The sequence below is a fragment of the Pinus tabuliformis genome, chromosome 7, assembly GCF_031772625.1.
Source record: "Pinus tabuliformis cultivar Carrire ecotype Pingquan chromosome 7, CPIR1, whole genome shotgun sequence".
Lineage (NCBI taxonomy): Eukaryota > Viridiplantae > Streptophyta > Pinopsida > Pinales > Pinaceae > Pinus > Pinus tabuliformis.
In genome coordinates this window covers 1,629,966,926-1,629,990,919 of record NC_142293.1, presented here as the reverse complement: position 1 = coordinate 1,629,990,919, position 23,994 = coordinate 1,629,966,926, and the positions used below count along the sequence as shown (strand labels likewise).

The window sequence follows — 23,994 nt, the reverse complement described above, 5'->3', positions numbered from 1 at the left end:
ACCAGATCCGATGCGTTGGATTCAAATGTGCCCTGCTTCTCGGTTGAACGCTTTTCTTCTTGTTTTTGATTGCGAGAAAAGAACGAAGAAATGGTGTTCGTTGAGGTGATACATTATATGTATATGTGACAATGGATCCATGGGTTTGAAATGGGTGATTCAACTTAGCCAAAACTGTAGCTTCGACGGACTAAAGCCAAAACAGTGATCCATAACAGTGATCGGAGTAAATACAATGTGGGAGTCCGAAAGCAACTTCTATACTGATAATGAAAGTAAGAAAAGCAGAGATAAATATCTAGCTATGAAATTTAACCTAGCAGTCGGACAAAAAGATATAAGTGTAGATTCAGTGATACAATAAAAGGACCAAACACTGAGGGTCTCAATGCTGCACATGATAGCGCAATAAAATGTCAAAGCCTGCTCATCTTGATGATCAAGGGTAGGGAAGGGGATATAAGTGTGGGCTTGCTGCCATATTCATCAAGCACTGTGAAAACTGAAGTAGTTGAACCTGTAAAAAGCGCTGAAGCTACTGAACACAGCATCCCTAACCTATATCTTATATTGGCAACAAGTATGCCTAGAAAATTGTTAATTTAAACTTTAAAGTAACATCAAGAAGCTCCTGAAGTCAATACTTCAAAAAAAAAATTATAGAAATCCCCTTGTGAATATTATCCAATCAAGCATTCTCTGTCACCAAAAATGGTGCAAAACAACAGTGAAGGAAAGCTAGGGATGCTCCACATGTTTAGTAGACTAGAACTTCTGTGGACTGCACAAGGAGGTCCTGCTCTGAAGTTTGATCCATAAGAGTGAGCTGTGATCCATAACAATGATCCATAATAGTGATCCAAAACAGTGATCCTCACTCACCTTTTGCATAATCTCAATTCTCTATAATATATATGTTTAGTTGACTGTTGTTTATTGACATCTGTCTTCATTTAATTTTTTAGATTTCTAGCATATTTTAAATTTTTGGATCATTTTTAAATTTGATTTTTTATTGTCTTTCACAGGAGCCACAAATTAAATAGAAGCCACGAATCCAAATCTTAACAGAAGCCACAAATTAAACACAAGTTCAAAGCAACAACAATGCCAAGGGAGAAGGACAATTCTAGGGCTTATTGTGACAAGATTCCTGGAAACCCCAAGCTCCTTTGTAAATTTTGCAAAACGAAATGTAGTGGAGGCATTTATAGATTCAAGTTCCACCTTGCACAAATACCTGGCCATGATATAGGTCTTTGCAACAACGTTGACGATAATGTCAAACACCAAGCAACCTTGGCCCTTGATATGTTAGATCAGCTTAATGCCAAGAAAGCAAAGCAAAATACTGAAATAGGAACTCTTGGAGTTGATAGTTTTTCTACCACTAGCCCCACGTCACCTCACTCTATTGAATCCTCAATGCCATTCCCAAGTTTCCCACACATGCCTCCAAGGCCAAGTCAAACTCAAGGCCAAACGAGTCCTTCAACTCCTTCCTTCAACACTGGAGGTGCAAACATCAACACCTTTTTTGCTCCCCGCACAAAACCTAGTTCCCAACCTACCTTGGATGCCACTGGTTGGAAAAAAAATATCCATAGTCAAGCAAGGAAGGCCATTGCTAACTTTTGGTACTATTCTGACATACCTTTCCACTGTGCCAGAAGTCCTTATTGGCAAGCTATGATTGATGCAATTGCTATTGTAGGTCCAGGGTTCAAAGCCCTTACATCAGAGAGCCTTAGGACAGATATGTTGTTAGACAGTGTTGAAGATGTCATGCTTGTGCTAGCTGAGATTCGTGCATCATGGGTAGAAACAGGGTGCACCATCATGAGTGATGGCTGGACAGATCAGAGGAATAGAACTTTAATCAATTTCCTTGTATCTTGTCCCGCAGGCACAATGTTTCTCAAATCAGTGGATGCTTTAGACAAGGTTAAGACTGCCCAACTTATCTGTGAAATGATGGAGGAAGTCGTTCAAGAAGTGGGAGAAGAACATGTTGTACAAATTGTCACTGATAATGCAGCTAATTATATGGTTGCTGGTAGACTTTTTGAGATTAGGCACCCCACTATTTTTTGGACCTCTTGTGCTGCCCATTGCATAGATTTAATGCTTGAGGACATTGGTAAGCTTCATTGGATACATGAGGTTGTGGAGAAGGCAAAATCCATAACCAAATACCTATACAACCACACTATTGTCCTAAACACTATGAGAAAATACACTGAAGGTAAAGAAATTGTTCGACCTGCAGTGACTAGATTTGCAACAAATTTCATATCTTTGCAATCTGTGGTTGAGCAAAAGATAAATCTGAAGAGGATGTTCTTGGGACTTGAGTGGATGGGATCTAAACATTCCAAGACCCTTGAAGGCATCGAAATTGCTGCACTTGTTTTTAATGATGGTTTCTGGAAAGATGTCGAAGAGATTATTGCTGTGACAGAGTCCCTTGTTAGAGTTCTCAGGTACTTCAAGTCTTTTAACTTTTTCATTTTTTAAATTTCATTTCAAGCTTCTTTTTATTTACAATGTTTCATATTTCTTTAAATTTGAATGCTTGAACTTTCAGGATGGTTGATGGTGACAAACCCGCTATGGGTTACATTTATGAGGCGAAGGATCTCACAAAGGAGGCCATCAAAAGAAGATATGGGGATGATGAGACAAAGTATATGCCTCTTTGGGACATTATAGATGCATGTTGGGATAGGCAATTGCATTCCCCCTTACATGCTGTCGGGTACTTCTTAAACCCACAATATTTTTATGATAACAGCAAATTTAATGAGGATGGGGAGGTTGACAGAGGACTTATGACATGCATGGAAAGGTGCTTCCCTGATCCAGAACATCAAAGTCGTGTCTTTTCCCAACTACAATATTATAGGGCGCCATCTAAATTGTTTGCCTATACCAGTGCTATAAGACAAAGGTCTAAGATGTTGCCAAGTACCCAGCTTGAAGGCTTCATCAATTCATTAAATTTGTTTAAACTTTATTTTGTATGTTAAATGTTTTATTGAATTTTCTTTTCTTTTTAAGTTTTTACTATTTAGTACTTCTACTCACAAACCCTTACCAATTGCTAGGTCTTTGGTGGCAAAACTTTGGTAGTGATACGCCAAATTTGAAGAGATTTGCCATTCGAATCTTAAACCAGGCATGCAGTGCTTCAGGTTGTGAACGCAACTGGAGCATGTTTGAGAAAATACATTCTAAGAAGCGCAACCGATTGACACAAAAACGCTTGAATGACCTTGTATTTGTCCATTACAATCTACGACTTTGCAACAAACAAATACTAGGTGAGACTCGAGAGCTTGAATTTGAAGGTTTCATAATCTAGTTCGTACTTTAAAGTTCAAACTTCAAACTTCAAAGTGAAACTTTAATTCACATTTCAATGTCTCATGATAATGACAGGTATGGATCATTCACCAATCAACCTTCAAGAGATAGATTTGCAAACTACAAATGCGGCAGACTGGGTTCAATTAGATGAGCCTCCTCTTTTAAGCCTTCATGACTTTGAGAACTTTGAGATTCAAGCAAGCGAAGGAGTGGAAGGAATTGCTTCTAGTTCTCACTCTTAAGAGTCTTAGACTCTTAGTTTCTGATTTTTTTCTGATTAGTATGCAGTTTTTTGTAAACTTTTAGAAGCATCTGCTTCTAAGGACTCAAGACTCAGTGCTTTGGATCATGTTTGGACTCATAACATATATGAGATACTTATTCATTCATGATATTTTGGACATCTATTGATATTATGCATTGTTTGGACATGCTTTTACCCAATATTAATGAAAAATGGTTTTTTTAATTCAAAATATGTGTATATTTTTATTTAATGAATTCAACGATTTTTTGCCAATTTTTTCCCGATCCAATTAAAACTCTTCGCTCTTTTGCCTCACCGATTTATTGCCGATTCCGAGTCTGGTAACATTGGGTCATACACTGGACATCATCCATCCTCAGAGTTCGGCACTTAAGTTTCGTTTTCTGAACCATGAAATCTAAGCACACTTATTGGTGCTTTGTAAAGGTCTGGTACATCTTGTAACACTTCAACTTTTGGAAGGCAACTTGAAAAGCTACAAACTTCAAGCAGATATTGTCTTTGGTATGACTGAATCATACGCAAGACATGGCATTCAGGTTCAGATTTATGTATTATCATCCCAAACAATTAAGTTGATTCACATTGTATAGTTATAAGAAGCCATATTGACATTACGTCTTCAATATACAGTATTTTGGCATTTAATTTACAGTCAGGTTAACATTGGCATCATCTCACATACATACTTCCAGTCAACATTAAGAGAAATATTGGTATGACATACTTGCAGTCCGAGACAGTTATGATATTTTGATAAATTACTGACGACAGTATCATATTGAAATTCTGATGTCAAGACTGGCTGTAGGTAGTTTGAATTTCTCTTTTCTCATCATTCAGAAAAGAAGAAGCATTGTTCCATTACTCCAATCTATGACATTCAAACCTCTATCATAAAGAAGAGGGAGTTGAGTCTCCTATACGAAAAGAGAACCTACGACGATGGATCTCCAGTTTTGAACAATAGCATAAAATTATAATTTGAGTACGAGAGGATAATCACAGCAAAAGGAGGATCACACCTTGTATCTGTGCATAAACCTGGAACAAATCTATAGTCTGATCAAAGCCTATAGCCTGGTGGTGATTTCAGTCCAGCATAAAATTTTCTGAGCATTTTATTATATTTCAGTGCATCATGAAGAGGTGTGTTGCAGGCACATATGCTACAAGGAGTCGAAGATCAGAAGCAATCTTTGTAACCATACTTCCCAGTATTGGAAAGGTCAGATGCATTCACATAAGGTGCCTGGCAGCCAATGAAGAAGTGTAAATCCTCTGGAGGAAAGGAACAGATCTAAGGGTGCTCTATGATTGTCTCATCTTCCAATAAGTCTAGTTCTCTTGAAGTATTGTAACTAAGATAGAAGAAATAACAACTGTTGAAGGATAATACCTCTGGAAAGGATCTTTTTTAAGTAAAGTCTACAGCTCTAATCTGAGCTTTCTTCAAATCAAAGTCTGAGGTTCTAATCAAAGTTCAAAGACTATTAAACAGGGGCAGTATGAAGAAGCCTAGCATTTGATGGAACCGTGTTGGTAGCCGTTAAGAAAAGTGCATAGCACCTTGAAGTAGTTTCTTATAACAACCCTTATGTGCAAGAAATCAGAGGTAGCTTGAAGAAAGATATAGATGCCTGAATAAGAAATCATGAATTAAGTAATTTGATGATTCAAGATCATGTGAAGCAAGGCTTCATAGGGAGCGACAAAATCCCTGATGACTTTTCCTACCCAATAATTTTTTAAGTTATGGCAGTTGGGTTTGATGACTCTGATGATCTCTGTCACCTCAGAAGGATAGGTTCATCGAAGTTTATGCATGGAAGAAATATGTCAATTAGAGTATAAATATATAGTAATTGATGATGTTGATCCTCATATAAGTTGTCTCTTAAAGTCAAGATGGAAAGACCTTACCATGTTGCATTGTTCCCTGCACTTAAAAGTTGTTGGTCTGCATTCATATATCTTGTGGATCCCTGTTTATGCCTATGGATAAGCCTCATATATTGGACAACTGTTTGCTGAGATATCCCTGTGACTCTAGTGCAGTATCAATCATTGCTAGACTGCAGTCTGTGACTCTACGAACTCCATTGAGGCTGAATGAATAAAGCACCCAGCATGGGCATCTAAGTAAACTCCACAGCAGCCATTTATGTACACATTGTTGTATATTTCAGAGTAGGATTCAGAAAATCCTGTATTAACAACAGATACCACTTTATATGGTACATAAAGGGATATTCATGTTTATGAAAGAACACTACCAGGATTATGACATGTTTAATTACAAAGTGGATGGATCTTATGTTAAGCAGGCTTCCAGATGGACACTTTGCACTCTGGAAAGACAAGCTTAGGCTTGTGATCTCCCTGAGTAAGAGGGAGTAAGAATAGTTAAATATTTCCTTCATCAGATATGCAAGAAGCAGAGGATAGCCAAGTGCTGCTAAGATCTCTAATGTAAATCAGTAAGCCGTGTATACATCTATATGCTGCTGGGAGCTATGAGGCTTTCATTTGATGATCCAATCATCAATATCATCTTCAAGATCTAGTCTTGATTTCCAGAAAGCAGCCTAGCACTATTCCCTTTATGAAAGGATCTTTGGTTAAGATGGAACATTGAGCTCTGGGAGCTCTTGAAGGCTTGGGGTACTTATTGAGCTATGAGCGACCATAGGGTGAGTGGTTCACCTTCCCCTATAGGTGCACAGTCTACAGGGTGAGTGGTTCAACTTCCCCTGTGACAAATGACGTGTGTATAGGGTGAGTGGTTCACCTTCCCCTACGATTGATGACACATTCATGTAGGGTGAGTGGTTTACCTTCCCCTAATGTTGATGTGTTAAAATTGGCAACTAGGGCCAAACTCCATGTGGGTCTTCTTATTTATTGCAGCTGATATTTTTCTTGGATTCCTCTCGTTGAGAGCTATAGGATAGATCTAAAGATCATCCGATTCCGACATGTATTCATGGAGATATGAATTTATTTATGTTATTTGACAATTTGTCAAGGTCGGCCAGAAACCAAATTACCCCAACTTATCCTCAACGTTTTATTATAAATAGAAGAGGTCTTCAAGTCATTTTGGACACACACTTCTAGTAAGATCTCTCTACACTCATTTCAGTTTGGTGGCTAGAGAGATCAAGAGGGAGAAGCCCTAGACGCAGTGAAGAAAGGGTCTTCTAAGAGAACACTAGACACAGAACTAAAGAGCCCTAGCTGCAGTCTTATGAGGGGATCTTTTTGCAGGTAAGAAGAGATCAATACGCTGTCAAGAGGGAGTTATATTCGCAGCTCAAGGAAGAAGTCTAGCCGATGTAATAAGATGCCCTAACCGCAGTCCAAACAAGAAGTTCAAGTTGCTGTTCAGTTGTGCCCTAATCCGCTGTCAAGGAAGGACTAATGCTACCCTAGCCGCAGTCCTAAAGGAGGTGATCTCAGCTACAGTTGAAGTGGCCCTAACCAGCATCATGTGAAGGCCTAAATCCGCAGTTAGAGGAGCCCTTATCACAGCATGAAAGGGACCCTTAGACGCAGCAAGAAAAGTGAACCTAGCCACAGCAAAAAGGAAGTATCTCATCAGCATGAAGGGTCACATTGCTGTAGGTGACAGCATGGACTGTTTTGGGCATGATCAAGTTGTTCTTGAACTCGGTATGCTGGGCAGGAGAATCTGCACAGAGGAGCTAGGGGCTGCTGTGTAAAGACTATTTGGATCACTGTTTGAAGGGACCTAAGCTTCAGTTCACTGCTGGGCTAGGCCGCAGACCATAGCCAACAGTTGGAGGTCTTTAAGTGCTGCGTTCAGAAAGATAGCAGCCTTATAAGGCAGCATGTGGTTGGATGGATTGTATGAAAGCTAGCCGCAGTCAATAGGTGGACTGTGGGGTGTGTTTAGGGTGTTGTAGCACACTGAGTTTGTGCCCTAACCAGTGACCAGGTCTGCCATGAAATGCATCAGTCCTTGCTGCATATGAAAGGTGCCAGATTAGCAACCTTGTCATGATCAGTGAAGCAGCGAAGGAAGGAGAATCTTATTGAAGGAAAGCCTCATTATTTTTGGGTAATTGGTTGAGTTGTTCTAAGCCTATCATCTGTTGCATATCTTCAGTACTTGGTATCAGATCTGCAACCTCCTTGTGTCATCGTTATGGAGAAGATCTTTGATCTCCTATTTAGCAAGTCAAGTATTGGCTTCAAATCATTGTACTCTATCTCTCTCTCTCTCTGTGTTGAACTATTGAAGAATATAAGAAGAATTGATCAAGGGTTTCCCCACATTGGGGTTTGTCCCTGGCTGGGACCACATCTTGTGTCCTCTTGTCTTGGCTTGTCTTCTATTGTTTATGTTTATGTTTATGTTCTATCTGCTCTTTACTATCATGCTGATGTGATTGCTACTCTGAATATTGTCATTGGGCTAATATGAAAAATTGAAGTAAATTTCTCTAAGAATAGAACATACCAAAATTCAACATGGTATCAGAGCTAAGGTGAAGACAAATCCCAAGCAAGAGTGAAAGAGCCATCACCGAAGACAGTTGGAAAGGACAAAAGGCTCAATGGGTTCCTCATCCCACTTCCCGGCTTACGACAAGCTCCGTGGAAAGTTTGACTATCAAAGATGGAAGATGTCTCTTGATCTGACATTGGAAGAACAAGAAGTGTTGGATTCTGTGAAGGGTAAAATCCCTGAGCCTCCATCAAATGCACCACCTACTACAAAGAACAAGTACACCAAGGGTGAAGTCAAAGCGAAGAAGATTATCAAAGATTCCATTGACAAACATCTGGTGGCCTACATCTCTGATTTGAACACCTCCAAGGAGATCCACGACATATTGATAAGCATGTTCAAGGTTAGTGATGCAAATCAAATTTTGTTCCTCAAAAACAAGCTAAAGGATATTAAGAAGGGCAAAGACGAGGATATTCAATCCTACTTCTTAAGGATCACCAAGATCAAGAATAATCTTCTATCGATTGGAGAAATCATATCTGACAGGGAACTTACTATCACTACCCTTGGAAGACTCCCACCCGAGTGGTATATATTCAGAACCACTATTCTCAATAATGATCGAATTCCATGGTTTGAAGAATTGATGTCGAGATGCATTCAAGAAGAAACCAGGATGGTGGAGCAAGAGATGCCCTCTAATAGAGGCAACCCTACTACCTTCTCCGCTCATGCCAAAGGGTGAGTGATTCAGCCTTCCCCTAGTGATTTGTTCTGTACAGGGTGAGTGGTTCAGCCTTCCCCTAGGATACCCCATGGCGACATGTAGTCAGGATAAGTGGTTCATGTGAAAATTCTATTACTACGGCAACTGACTTATTTTACCTACTTATTTTCCAATAAGTGATTTACGAAATCCCTTTGGTAAATATTAAAACAAATTCTACTGCAAGTATCACACCATCAAACAGAAACAAATACATGCACAAGAATCAAACACATCAACACAGTTATTTTTGGACAATTGTCCCCAGAAAAAACCCAATACAAGAAAACCGGTGCAGGAGAGGAGGATTTTATTAATCAGCTTTTCTTGAGTACAACTAGGGTGCCAAACTGGCTCACCCAACAGAGATAAATCCTTTGGCGCTTCCCCTAGGCTCAGCATCAGTCAAGCTAGCCTCTGCGCAGCTCCCAGACCCTGTGCGTCAACACTCTACCTCACCGCGTCAGCACTTGGCCTCTTTGCGTCACCCACGCAGGCCCTCCAGTCACTGCACAGTTCAACTAACTCTGTGTTTTCCTAAGTGGCTCTACGTGTGCCTCTCTGATCCTGCGCTGGTCCTCTGGCACTGTCCTTGCCTCTCTGTTACGTACCCGCTACCTCTTGCTGCAATCCAGTCTTTTAGTTCGAATTTCTCAGCAAGCCCCGCTCCAAAAATTGAACTGACTGGTCTCCCTCAGTATATCTCCAACTGACCCTCAAGCCTTCTCTTATACTTTTCTTGTTGATGAATCAACGGTCGAGATTAAGTCCCTAATCAATAGCTAAGATTAAAATAGACTTGATCTTCGTCTCTTCGAAGCTTCTCATCCTTATCTTTATTAATACCCATTAATATTTTTATTTTCCTAAGTTTAGACTTAGGAACTCATTAAAAATGTTAATTATTTTAATAACTCTTCATCCAGATGGAATTTTCCAAAACAATTTATGGGTCTTGGGGATCTCATGTACTTTAGCCTCTCCACCAATTTTCATGGCTAGAGCATCTGATGCTACCCCAAATCAACAGTTCATCATACTCCTGCTAAGACATCCTACCCATAGAGTCTGGGACTCATGGGAAGTACCTCTCATTTGGCCAATGAGTAGGGAAATGAGGATAGGGACCACAGTACTACCGATGGACGCATCGTGGACTACCGTACTCCCTATGCTAGGATGATATTGATCTGGGATCAATTGGAACTGACTTCGGGTCAGTAAGAGTGGTATGAGACACTCTCTTTATTTGGAACTGATTTCAGATCAGTAAGAGTGGTATGAGACACTCTCTATTGGGGACTGACTTCAAGTCAGTAGAGAATGGTATGAGACATTCTCGATCACTTCTTCTTCTTCATAGTTCAGCAGAGGAGAGTTGAGTTGAGCAATGCAGGGAACTGCATTGATGGCAAAGAGAGTACAGACTGACAGATGAATTAGTAGATGGAGTTCTCCCTAGTTGAGAGGGAGTGTTAAAATTGGAAACTAGGGCCAAACTCCATGTGGGTCTTCTTATTTATTGCAGCTAATATTTTTCTTGGATTCCTCTCGTCGAGAGCTATAGGATTGATCTAAAGATCAACCGATTCCAACATGTATTCATGGAGATATGAATTTATTTATGTTATTTGACAATTTGTCAAGGTCGGCCAACAACCAAATTACCCCAACTTATTCTCAATGTTTTATTATAAATAGAAGAGTTCTTCAAGTCATTTTGGACACACATTTCTCCTACGATCTCTCTCCACTCGTTTGGGTTTGGTGGCTAAAGAGATCAAGAGGGAGAAGCCCTAAACGCAGTGAAGAAAGGGTCTTCTAAGAGAGCCCTAGACGCAGAACTAAAGAGCCCTAGCCACAGTCTTAAGAGGGGATCTTTTTGCAAGTAAGAAGAGATCAATACATTGTCAAGAGGGAGTTATATTCACAGCTCAAGGAAGAATTCTAGCCAATGTAATAAGATGTCCTAGCCGCAGTCCAAACAAGAAGTTCAAGTTGATGTTCAGTTGTGCCCTAATCCGTTGTCAAGGAAGGACTAATGCTGCCCTAGCCACAGTCCTAAAGGAGGTGATCTTAGCCGCAGTTGAAGAGGCCCTAACCAGCATCATGTGAAGGCCTAAATCCACAATTAGAGGAGCCCTTATCACAGCATGAAAGGGACCCTTAGACGCAACAAGAAAAGTGAACCTAGCCGCAACAAAAAGGAAGTATCTCATCAGCGTGAAGGGTCAACAGCGTGGACTATTTTGGGCATGATCAAGTTGTTCTTAAACTCGGTATGTTGGGCAGGAGAATCCGCACAAAGGAGCAGCTATGGGCTGCTGTGTAAGAACTATTTGGATCACTGTTTGAAGGGCCTAAGCTTCAATTCACTGCTGGGCTAGGCCGCAGGCCATAGCCAACAATTGGAGGTCTTTAAGTGCTACGTTCAGAAAGATAGCAGCCTTATAAGGCAGCGTGTGGTTGGATGGATTGTATGAAATCTAGCAACAGTCAATAGGTGGAGTATGAGGTGTGTTTAGGGTGTTGTAGCACACTGAGTTTGTGACCTAACCAGTGACTAGGTCTGCCATGAAATGCATCAGTCTTTGCTGCATATGAAAGGTGCCAGATTAGCAGTCTTGTCATGATCAATGAAGCAGCGAAGGAAAGAGAATCTTATTGAAGGAAAGCCTCAGTATTTTTGGGTAATTGGTTGAGCTATTCTAAGCCTATCATCTGCTACATATCTTCAGTCCTTGGTATCAGATTTGCAACCTCCTTATGTCATCGTTATGGAGAAGATTTTTGATCTCCTATTTAGCAAGTCAAGTATTGACTTCAAATCATTGTACTCTATCTCTCTCTCTCTGCTGAGCTATTGAACAATATAAGAAGAATTGATCAAGGGTTTCCCCACATTGGGGTTTGTCTTGGCTGGTGCCACATCTTGTGTCCTCTTGTCTTGGCTTGTCTTCTACTGTTTATGTTTATGTTTATGTTTATGTTCTATCTGCACTTTACTATCATGTTGATATGATTGCTAATCTGAATATTGTCATTGGGCTAATATGAAAAATTGAAGTAAATTGCTCTATAGGTGCGTGGTGTACAGGGTGTGTGGTTCACCTTCCCCTGTGACAGATGACATGTGTATAGGGTGAGTGGTTCACCTTCCCCTACGATTGATGACACATGCGTGTAGGGTGAGTGTTTTACCGTCCCCTAATGTTGATAAATGCATAGGATGAGTAGTTCACCTTCTCCTGCGGATACCCCATGAGAGATGCATTCAGGTATCTGGTTGTGGACATGTTGATGGGACGTGGTTCATCCTTTCCCCACATGTAGGATGCTCATTCTTTACGATCGATGGTTGACACGTCGATGGGACGTGGTTCATCCTTTCCCCACGAGTAGGATCCTTCCTACGTTTGATTGGTTGGCATGCATGTAGGATGTGGTTTGTCCTTTCCTTACGTGTGATTGTGATGTGTGATTGTAGGATGTGGTTTGTCCTTTCCCTACGTGTGATTGTGATGTGTGATTGTAGGATGTGGTTCGTCCTTTCCCTACATATGGTTGTGAGCAGGATGTGATACATTCTTTCCCTACTATTGATTCAGTATCATCCTACCCATGTAGTCCAAGACACATGGGAAGTACCTCTCATCTGGCCAATGAGTTGGGAAAAGTGGTTAGGGACCATAGCACTACCGATGGACGCATCGGGTACTATCGTACTCCCTATGACTAGGATGCATGGTGTTCTTCAACTTGATCTAGGATCAAGTCTGATTGAGGTTTTACCTCTAGACTGACTTTTGTTAGTAGAGAGTGGTAAAGTCTTGTGACTCACTCTTGATCAATTCTTCTTCATTATTACATCAGTGTTCAGCAGAGCAGAGACGGGATTCAGAGATGGTTCATGGTGTTTGGATGGCTTTATGATCAGTGACAGTGGTTGATGGTTTGACAGGTGGAATTCTCCCTAGTTGAGAGGGAGTGTTAAAATTGGCAACTAGGGCCAAATTCCACCTTGGTCTGCTCCTTTGAGGAAGATTATTGTGGCATTGAATTCCTCTTTTCGAGAGGTCCAAAATCAACCTTAAGATCATCAAATTTGGATAAGGAAAAATATTTATTTACTTAAAATAAATTCTACAAGTCATAACCTTATTAAGGCGGGAAAAATGAAAATTTGAAATTCAAATTTGCCTCCAAAATGCTAAGGTCGGCTTCACCTCCATAAGGACAAATTGTTATATATAAAGGTGCCCTCCATTCTCATTTGACACATCAATTCTCTCCTTATTCTCTCTGAAATGGTCGCAGAAGAGGAAGATCTCTAGCGAAGGTATCAAGGGCAAGATTGGGATCTGTTTAGTCTTCTTCATGAGCCGAGTTCCCCAGGCAGGAGACTGAGGTCAGTATGGAGTAAGTCTGGGTTTATCTACGGATTATTCTGGGCTCATTTATCATCTTTTTCAGGACCGAGTTAGAGCAGAAAAGGAGCCGCACTTGGCAAGGGTTATTGGATGGTGTTTTTGGTATATATCTGTATGGGTCTCCTCTCCAACAGTAAGCCACACTCCTATTAACATGGTTCAGATAAACCGCAGTACTTGTCACAGAAGGCTGAGAGTTTGGTTGTCATCACAGCTAGGCCGTGGGCCTAGTCTCCATGATCAAGTGGACTGAAAGGCTTATACATCAGCCCAGATCTACTAACTAAAGTGCACAGAATCTTGTGAAGGAAAGTTGCTGCCCTGAAATAAGAACTAAGGGTGAGTAATCAGCGTGAAGTAAAACCTAACCAGAACTCAGTCTTGAAGAGGCAGTTTCCTTGAAGATTGGACAGTGGTACTGATCCTCATATTGGCAAATCTATGATTGTACTCTCTCTTCCTCTGCTGAACATTTGATAATAATAATAAGAAGAATTGATCAAGGGTTTTCCCCATCTTGGGGTTTTTCCCTGGCTTGTGCCATATCTTTGTGTTCTTTTGGCTTGGCTTGTCTTCTGCACTTTCATTTAATGTTCTTTCATTAGTTACTGATGGTTTATGGTCTAATAGAATTGATAATGAAGTGACTAAATAAAGCAGAGAACATGTTAACTCAAATTTTAACAGGAAGAAGTCAGGCATCTCTACCCATGGAATAATTTAAATATAATGTATATGATGGAACAAAGAGCAGCCAAAGAAAAACTAGCAACGTTCAACCAAAGTCTAGACTTACCCTCTGATATGTTTTTGACAGCCCATTCCTTATTATCCACGGGAATAAATTCAGGAAAGCATGGTGAGACTGATCCTGTCATTGGTCTTGAAAAGGCCTGGAGGTCAAAAAAATTATTAAATTCCTGCCTCAACCTTAACAAATATAAACAAGCTTTGCAAGCCAAACTTCAATTTTTTGAAAACATGCAGCACATTTTATGCTAAGAACTAACACAACTATGATGGATTTAAGATTTTCAAGAAACGTAAACAAATTGAAAGCATGAGTCTCAAAGAAAACTTATAATCTGATACAGAACTACAGAATGTATATTGAAATTATACAGCAAACTTTCAATTTAACAGTCCCATTTAAATTCCAATGATAAATAATTAACCTCTACACTGTTCCTGAAAGTGTTCTCTTGTTGTTGCTAAAGTTGCAAGAACTGTCTCTATTTATGAGCTGCAACATTAAACTCTATTACCTGATGCAATCAAAGAGAATACCTTTTACATCTGTTAGGTGTCATTCTATTCATGAAATGGAGAAAGGAAGAAAGATTGTGATGGTAAGGTATACATTTAGCAAAAAAGACAGCACCATAAGCAATGTTTATATTTATAATACCTTAAAATCTAAGGCTCAAAAGTCTGCAACATGGGGCAAGACCAAAAAGTAATGAAATCATGTTACACTGATTTGTTTCAACTTTCTTGACTGAAGCACAGGAAATAAACTTGTTGCCTAATGAGTAACAATGAGAAGCAATGAGTAAATTCTCAAAACCATAAAGCTTATTTTTTAGAAAATGTACGGTCTTGGGTCAGAGAGCCTTCCTACCAGTCACTTTCTATGACTTTTTTACATAATTTGTAGCTCGTGTCACAACAGTGTCAGTCTTCCGAAAAAATTATCCTTTGAGCCTCTCTACTCAGAAGCCTACAAGTTGAACATGGTTCACCCATACATCAGCTAATGAGTTTTTTCAAATGATCATCAGCATGTTGGGGTTTTTCCAGGGATTATTGTTCCTGTTATTTTTGGTGAAAATCGCAATCGTGATTTTATTCATTATTTCAAATTTGTCGTGATTAATTTCTGAAGACAAATAATCTGCATAAGATAGAAGAATAATTTCCAATAACTGCAATTAAAGAAATTTCACATATATTGATGAAAAGGGCATTTTATATCTCGTATAAATAAGAGAAGCACTTCTCATTTGTAACTGCCACTTGTGGAGAATCATCATTACTTCTATACTATTCTTCTTCTTAAAACCGTTATTGTAGAGAGTATTTGTGCATGGTTTTACAACTTCATAGATGCACATTGCTAGGGTTTTAAAGATTGAAAGATTTCTTGAGTAAGTGGTCTCACTTTATCTTGTGGATTTTGTTTATGAATGAATGCTAATGTAATTGTACTTCTTTAGTGGTGGTGGTGCATTCTTTTCATTTCTTCTTGAACAAATCCCTCTTCTCAAAGCTCCTGGAAGGTTATTAATGGAGTACCTTCACTTGAATCATCTTGAAGTTATTAGTAATTTACTAGTATTTTCTAGGGTTTGTAATGGACAAACCTAGATCTACTAACATCTCTTCAAGGGAGCCCTTAATTGACCCCGTATGCCCAAAATATATATATATATATACACACACACTAGTCTTCTCCCTTTTAGTCAATCATAAACTTAAATTTAGCTTTCTATTTTATGTTTTAGGGTAAAGTTGGGGTTTTATAACAGCATATATACATTTTCAGCCACAAAAAATCCTAGACGTCTTGGTATTTGTGCATCTGCACGACTTGAAAATAAATTTAACATCATAGATTATCTTGCTGATTTTATTTACAGCCTAATTAGGGTTGGACATCTAGGGATTCTTAGCTGTTATATGCATTTATTATTTCAGAATTGCTTAGTCGTATAACCCTTATTTTATCCATCAGTTTACCCTTATATTTACTTGATTATTACTTATTTCAAGGGCTGAAACTATTGCTGCTGTTAAAGCCTGTTTTATTGCTTTTATTTACCATTTTCATACAAGTTTTGCAACAACCATTAGTCTTTTCTTGATTTGTACTGTTTGGGGACTGAACAAGCCTTCTAAACACCTCTAGATCCACATCTACTCAAATCTGGAAATTACTTTGAATAAACACCTTCTCCTCACCTTGTTTGATATATTCAATTGGTGGTGTATTGTGTATCTATATAGATGACCTTAAACCTGATTGTGTCTTGCCTTAGGAACCATAGAAGCTACTAGGAAAGCCATCCTTGTGATAAATTCATCTTTTACTAAGATAATGCAAGTTGTTACCTAGGTGACAACGGTAACGTTTCTAATGTTCCACTAATCTTAGCACCTTGTGAAGGCTTTGCATTAAGGTGCTAGATTTCATGATAACAAGGGGGGCGAATGATCAGTGCATAGCCAGCAAATCACAGGACACAGTCATCAACATTGTTGACCAAAATAATTCACATGCAAGTTAGACTTTCGTGTGCAGCCCCAAAGCGTTGTGAACAGCTTCTGAGCCTTGTTACAACAAAATCTAGCATCCTAGTACAAAGCCTCACTAGGTGATCCATACAAAGTGCAACAATGAGAGTGTCACCACTTTCACCTCAACAACTACTCCCATCATTTTAGTATGGGCCCAATCCAACACAAGGGAGGTTTCCGTATTAGATATTGAGATCAAATAACCTAATCAACCTAAGCTAAATGCCCCCTAGGGGTTAACCGTTATACAATGATTTTCCACGAAAGGATAAAGATAGGAAATTAGGGTTTAAGGTGGACTAGTGAGTGATTTCTATATTTGAGTTCAAAGGCTACTATGGCTCTTCTAGAGGCTTCAGTCAACCAATAGAGACTCAAGACAGGTTCCCAAACTCATAATTAAGAAATCACACTTGACCATCATAAACTATCTTTAAAAATCAAAATTGCAGCAATATAGCAGTTTATGGCACCAGCAAATTTAGCCCTGAAAACTATGATAATAAAGTGTAAAATGAGGACTAAGATTAAGAGTGGACAAAAGATTAAATTACAACTATTTTTGGTCATGACAAAGGCATATAACAACACATAAAGCCTTGACGTCAGCCCTAATTAATGGCTGAAAAATGTCCATAAAATGTAACTTTTACTTATCCAATGCGTTCCAAACAATTCCTAACGTTAGGACAATAACAACCAAGTCAATAAATGATGAAAATATATGATTTTGATGTAATCAAACCCTAATTTGTCCTAGAACAATAAAAAAAGGATTTAAAGAATACAATTGATTGTCAAAAGAGACAAATGTGTAGGAACAAACAAACTTATGTAAAGTTTGGAACAGATACAATACTCAAAAAGACTAGGTTAAGTTAACCTACTTATCCTAGGGTTTTGAATCAAGGTTCTCAATTTCCAAAGATAAATTAAGGGAAGGAGCTAACATGCTACTCGTTCAAAGATTTGGAAGAAAAGTTTGTTTAAGAAGGATAATGAACAAAATACTATGCTAGCATGCTTAGTACTTGATTACATTCATTTAACAAAACACTAACCAAGATAAAAGAAGTAACCCTACCAGTACCAAATTTATCACGCATTCATCCAAGTTTCACCATAATTATCCATGAAAATATATAAAATCTGCATGAAGTCCCTAAGAAAGTCACTCAACTAGAGCTCCATAAGAAACTAGAGAAAAGAGTAATAATCAAACAGATGGATGTCTCTCAAGTTGTGCAATGATTCAAACGAGTCTAGCACTTCCCTTTATATACTATGACAACCAAATGCTTTAGATCAAATAAGGCTAAAATCGCCTAAAAAATAACAAATCCATGATACAAGCATAGTTTTAAAAACCGTTTTTAAAAACCGGTTACCGGTCTAACCGGCCGGTTAGCAAGCCCGCCGGTCTAAACCGGCCAAAAAACCCAGTTTGAATGCCCATTTCTCCATTTTTATGCCCTAACCAGTGAAAACCGGCCGGTTTAGGACGGAACCGGCCGGTTTTAGGCACGCCCACCCTAAAGTTAAAAAAGCATATTTCTGACTGTGTTTTAGGGGTTTTGGGGGGGAACTAAGGGTGTTTCAACCCTAACAATGTTGGCAATTAATGGTAATGTTAAATTCTTATTTTACTTAAATTTTTAACATTACCATGAAATGACTCAGGATGTTTGAGAGTGGTTTCGACCTCATTGGATTTCATATGGAGAAACTAGAATTTTAGATTTCACTCAAAATTCAACAGACTTAATGGTTTTCAGGATTTCATGGTTTGGGGGTAAACAATAAATGCAATCGGAGCTCCAAATGATGAGCAAAACTCCTGATCTAGATCCCATTGTGTTGGACGATATTGATCCAACATCAGAATGGGTGGAGGAGACTGAAGAACCTATGTTTGAGGCTGATTTTGATATCGACATGGCTTTAGCGGGGGATGAAGCAGATTATGTGGTGGCATCAGAACCAGGATTAGTAGCGGCATCAAGGAAAGGCAAAGAACCAATGGAAGGCACTAGTCATGCAGGTCGACAAACTCGTGCTTCCATTAGGTCCACTTCTATTGTCATTGGTGGCGTTGATACTGAGGTTGCAAATCAGGCTGAGGCATCCTCAGACTCTGAACCAGATGATGTCTATGTAGCTCCTGATGATGATCTTGTGTCTAGTAGTGGTGATGAACTTGATGATTGATCATGTGTACATTGTAGACTTGTAGTAGGCCAATGGCCTCATAGCTTGCAGCATTGTTTTTGGACTTTATAGGCCATTTAGAGCCTCATTTCTTATGTATTTTGCTATTTTTTCGATGATATGAATTGCACTCGGTGCCATTTTGATATATTCACCTTTACATGGTATATAAATGAGCAAACTTTGCATATTTTGTCTCTATTGGTTTGGAATCATGGTTTTACATCTTAAAAATAGTTTTGTTTCATTAAAAAATAATTATTTAATGTATTTTTTTAAAACCGGTTCGTTTAGACCAAACCGGTCCCGGTTAGGCCGGTTCCGGTCGGTAAACCGGTTCATTAGGTGGACCGGTCCGGTCACCGGTTCTAGTTTTAAAAACATTGGATACAAGGTGGATAGGTCATCAAGCCAACCTCCAAAATAGCCTCAAATATGAAAATATAATGATAAAACATGAAAACTCCCCTCAAAAAGGCCACATGCACGAATGTGGAAGCCTTGAAAGGGTGGCATCATCCTCAAAAGACATGTATCTCTCCATCAAAAGGTACAACGAATAGTCCAAGGGGCATGTCTCATCATCAAAAAGTGCCTTCTCAAGTCTAATGTCATCCTCCTCAAGCCCCATGTCATGCAATAAGGTACCACGTCATCATGTGGGAGCAAAGTCCTATTTCCAATGGACAATGCCCAAGGTGCCAAGGGTGGAGGAGGGTCTTTGGAGGTGCGCCAAGTCATCATCAAGCAAAACTCTCTTCATCAAGTGTGCAACATCCATCATGAAGTCGAAGGATCTCCAAAGGGTATGCAATAATCATTCATGAAGTATAGAAGAAGCGTCATTAGCATCCTCCAAAGGACCATGACATCTGAATCATCATCAAGTACAAGCTCGCAAAATCGAGTAAGATCAACTAGCATGGACACGAGTCATTGAAACATAAAAACTGGACCATATTCAATGTTAATGCCATGTAAGTATGTCACACAAAGTATCTTCTTTAAACATCACGTTAGCTGAAGACCTTAATTCAAGTATGGGAGGATCATCAAATGCCCCTATTAGGTGCTCCCGGCCCTAGCAAGGGAAACAATTCCTAGGTCAACCCTTCAATCAATATTTGTGAGTGACAAGTGATATGGTCTAGGGTGTACTTCATGAGAGGTGCCATAGTCTTATGCATGGGTCATGCAAGACCATCATCCATGAGCACCTTTGTGGAAGGAACACTTTCTTTACTTGAGTTCAGCATTGCTTTTTCTACCCTTTACTTAGCCTTTTTCTTTGCTTTGATAGGCTTGCTTAGCAAGCTTACATTGATTTCATTGAAATCCCCTTTGAAGATGAGTAGTTCATTGCTCATAGGGGTTGGATGTTTTCTCTAAATCCCTTTTACTTTGATAAGAGTGATATGCATGGGACTAGGGTGATGGCCTCGCAAAAGGGGGTAGAGCTCAAGTAATTCTTGGCTTTTGATTTTATATTCATCCCTTGGCACTTTTTTGCATTTTAACAATTGGCACGTGGTTTTGATTTCTTTCTTGTGCAGCTGCATCAACCTCTGGGCATTTCCAAGCCCCTCTTATATGATGAGACAAACAAGGAATCAATACGAGCGATTGACAACAACAAACAAAAGAATGGACAACAGATAAGGGATAGATGACAAGTGTTAAGTATGGAAGGAATGTGAACATGCTACTTCTACCAAGGCCTCATATCTGTGCCTCTCCTAGACAGTGAAAAAAAACCTTGATCCTTATCTAAATGTCCTAAACATTAAATGTAAGCACTTCGTATGAAACAATGGCTAATGTACCTCATGGTTGCTGACCTAGCTTTATCCAATGTCACATGGTTTGGGTTCGAGTTTGAGTTCGGCAATGATTAGGCTTGATTTGAATTCGAATTTTTCAATGAGGTTCGCCATCAGGTTTGTCTATATATAAATATATACATATATACATATCTTAATTTAATATGAATTATATGATAAAATAGTAAGAAATCAACATCAGTAAACATCAAAAATGCTATCACGGACATGGAAACTGCAAAGGATAAATTACAAGCTTGAGTTGTGACATGAAGTTATAAGTTTTGATCCATGGACTTGGTCAATGTCTATGAGGTTCGGTGAGGTTCGTCGAGCCTCAAAAATATTTTAAGGTTCGCTCAAATTCGAACCTCAAGGCTAAAGTTCGACAAACCTTGTGACATAGGCTTTATCATAAGAGCATGCTAGTCAAGTGGATGAGCTGACCAATGAGTGGGTGAGAGGCATCTGATAAGCTACTATCTAAGGATCATGTGAGACTGTTGGCTGGAAATCTGCATCATGGGAGAATTTTTTTCTCATATAGTTAACCCTGTATATACATGGGCAACAAGTCTGTTAAGATTATCTCGGAGTGTAAACAAAGCCTAGAGGTGCAACAGCTTGCCCAAAGGCATGTCAGCCACATCCAAACACCGTTTCAGTGATTGGGAACTCAAACCTTCTTCCGGGGAACTGAACCACTGCAGTTTTCCAAATCTAACTTACCCCGTCCATTATAAAAAGGATAGCATTGAGATTGAAGGGGAGTTGAACAATTTAGACTTTTGAATCTATTACATTCCTGTTCTGTAGATTCTACCCTGACAGAAATTTGATTGTAAGCTTTTACTTTGCGGTTAATATATAGAGATTGTTCCTATTACGTTAAGTGTATCTGTGCGTACACACTGTTCTTGCATTTGTCCAGACCATCATAGGCTGTTAGATAGTCTAACAGTCCATCCCCTGATCACTATTGAGGATAAGAGCAGGTGCTCATTCCGCCCAACCTACTACAGACTTCATACTTCAGCAGATAGGTGGCTCTTCAAGCAACCAACAATCCTGCTTCACCCACTATTCCACTAAGTTAGCTCCAGCAATTTCAACCACTTCACTTGATCACTTTCAGTCATAGATCTGGCTGTTTTCCATTCCTGACAATTAGCCCCTTTAACTGCAACCACACTTCTTTGTGTCCAAATTACTGCAGTCACACATCTTAATATTTCACGTTTAATTGCACTGATAAAACAGAAAAGAAAAGGAAGTTTGCCAAACATTCATTTTAGCCCCAAGGATCAGCTCAATTGGTCAAGTCTCATCATTAAAACGTCTTTACTATTGAGAGGTCATGGGTTCAATTCTCTCGACACTCTTGGGATCAAGCTTTGTGGTTGAGCCGACAGAAAGTTATCCTTCAGGCTAGATCTAACTGATATAAATATTCCTTGGATGCAGGGGTCACCAATCTCCGAGAATCGTGAACCACATAGAAAAGATTATAAAAAAAACCAGCATTCATTTGAAATACGTTTATATTCCGTAACTACATTTTCCTATCCAATTATAAGCTATAGTTTAAATACAAACCCATGGAACCTAGAGAAGCAAGGTGCATTCATTAGATAACCTATAGTTTAAATACAAACCCATTGTAACTAGAGCAGCAAGGTGCATTCAAAGTCCAGTGAAGATGAGATGATCCACCAACTCCTTATGTGCGCACCCACAAGCGCACCTATATGTATAACAGTGCATTGAGGGATATGAATATGAATATTAGCACAAACCCGTCTACGCGCAAGTCTGGTATACAATCGCGAAGTTCGATGATAGACATCGAAAGTTCACAAATAGCAGACATATCAAATATCGGAGCTCTAGACCTACCTTCGCAGTCACGAGGTGCATATCAGACTCGGGATTAGATGAGTTTTTGCTGGTAACTAGCTTACAAGATGGCATCGAAAATATATTGGGCCAAAAAAAACTCACGGGTGTTTGTTCCCCAATTCAAATATCGCGAAAACATGACAACCCAACCATGATAAGCATTACAATTCAATTAAACCACACTGAAATGAGCGATGTAGAAGAATAAAAATAATAATTCCAAGTAATTTACATTATGGATTTTGAATAATAAGAAAACAACAAAAGGAAAACCAGACCCGGGTACAAGAAAGCCCAAAAACTTGTACTGCTGTCGAGAAGCTCCCTATTGCTGGAACGCGTGCTGTGACAATCATGTGAAGGCCACCCACCAACTGATTTGAGAATATCGCACTTCCATACATGTGAAAAAATCTCTGGTATTCGATAGGGAAAGAATAATGTCTGGAGAATTTGTTAAAAGGGATTCTGAGAAGCAATTTTCACAGAAATGAAGTAATACTGTTTATTATTAGCGGGCAGCCGATGGGATTTTACAGTTACTTATTCCAGCAATTTGCCCAGTTTCCTATGATTTTGTTCGTTTTGGGCCTACAAGAATATTGAATAATGGTATCCAGTAGATTTTGAATGCAGTATTTTACAGATTTGGGGTCAAGTGGCGGGTATTCCCAAGGATTTGAAGAGCCTTCATGAATGTGCCTGCCAAATGCAAAATACCGTTTCTATTTACCTGAACTCAGACAAATCCTGATATGTTTTGTTGCAGGGATATGGAAGTTCAGTAGTTTTCACTTCGTATGTAAATTTAGGTACACAAATAAAGTTAAATTAAATTATTTAATCATTAGTTTTCATTTCGTTTGTAAATATAGGTACACAAATAAAGTTAAATTAAATCATTTAATCGTTCGTTTTCATATGTAAATTAAATCATTTAATCGTTCGTTTTCATATGTAGATTTAAATTTAAAAAATAAAAACCTATGGGTATAAATAAATAATTAATTATTAAAAATGTAAAATTAAAGTTTATAAGTATAATTTCGTTGATGCAGTTTAATGATTTATAAATCAATTTTTAATTGTAATATTATTATAAATATATTCTTAGTTTGTATAGTGATGTTATATGGGTGTGAATTGTGGGTTAGCAATATTTTCGTCTCAAAATGGAAACAAATTGAGAAAATCCAAAAACGCTCGATCATGAGCAAGTTCAGAATAAAAAGTTCAGTACCTTATGAGATAATGTTGAGCGAAACAGGAGCAACTTCCATCGAAGCAATTGCTATGGTGTGACTCATAAGATATCTGAAAAGAATTGAGCAAATGAGAGTAGGTAGATGGCCTAATGTTATCTTCAATGAAGGCGTGAGTGAAAGAAAGAAAACATGGATACAAAAATGGAATATCTACCTCAATGCCTATCCCACAAATAGCAAGGAGCTAAAGAA

The 23,994-nt window shown here is 38.8% G+C and overlaps 1 protein-coding gene across 4 annotated transcripts in view; it reads right to left on the bottom strand.

Annotated features, from left to right (window-relative positions):
• Nucleotides 1-23,342, bottom strand: part of LOC149254502 (DNAse I-like superfamily protein) — a 192,468-nt gene extending 169,126 nt beyond the window's left edge. Inside the window, exons 1-2 of one of the 4 annotated variants that reach the window (XM_089460185.1) lie at nt 23,271-23,342; nt 14,110-14,206 (exon numbers count right to left, since the gene is read on the bottom strand). In XM_089460185.1, coding sequence (XP_089316311.1) covers nt 14,110-14,191 — 82 coding nt within the window. In that variant the 5' untranslated portion in view covers nt 14,192-14,206; nt 23,271-23,342. Of the gene's footprint in view, nt 1-14,109; nt 14,207-14,488; nt 14,555-22,815 lie in introns of those variants that run through there. The other 3 variants (XM_089460187.1, XM_089460184.1, XM_089460186.1) reach the window with 3 other exon arrangements.
• Between the last annotated feature and the right edge of the window lie 652 nt (nt 23,343-23,994).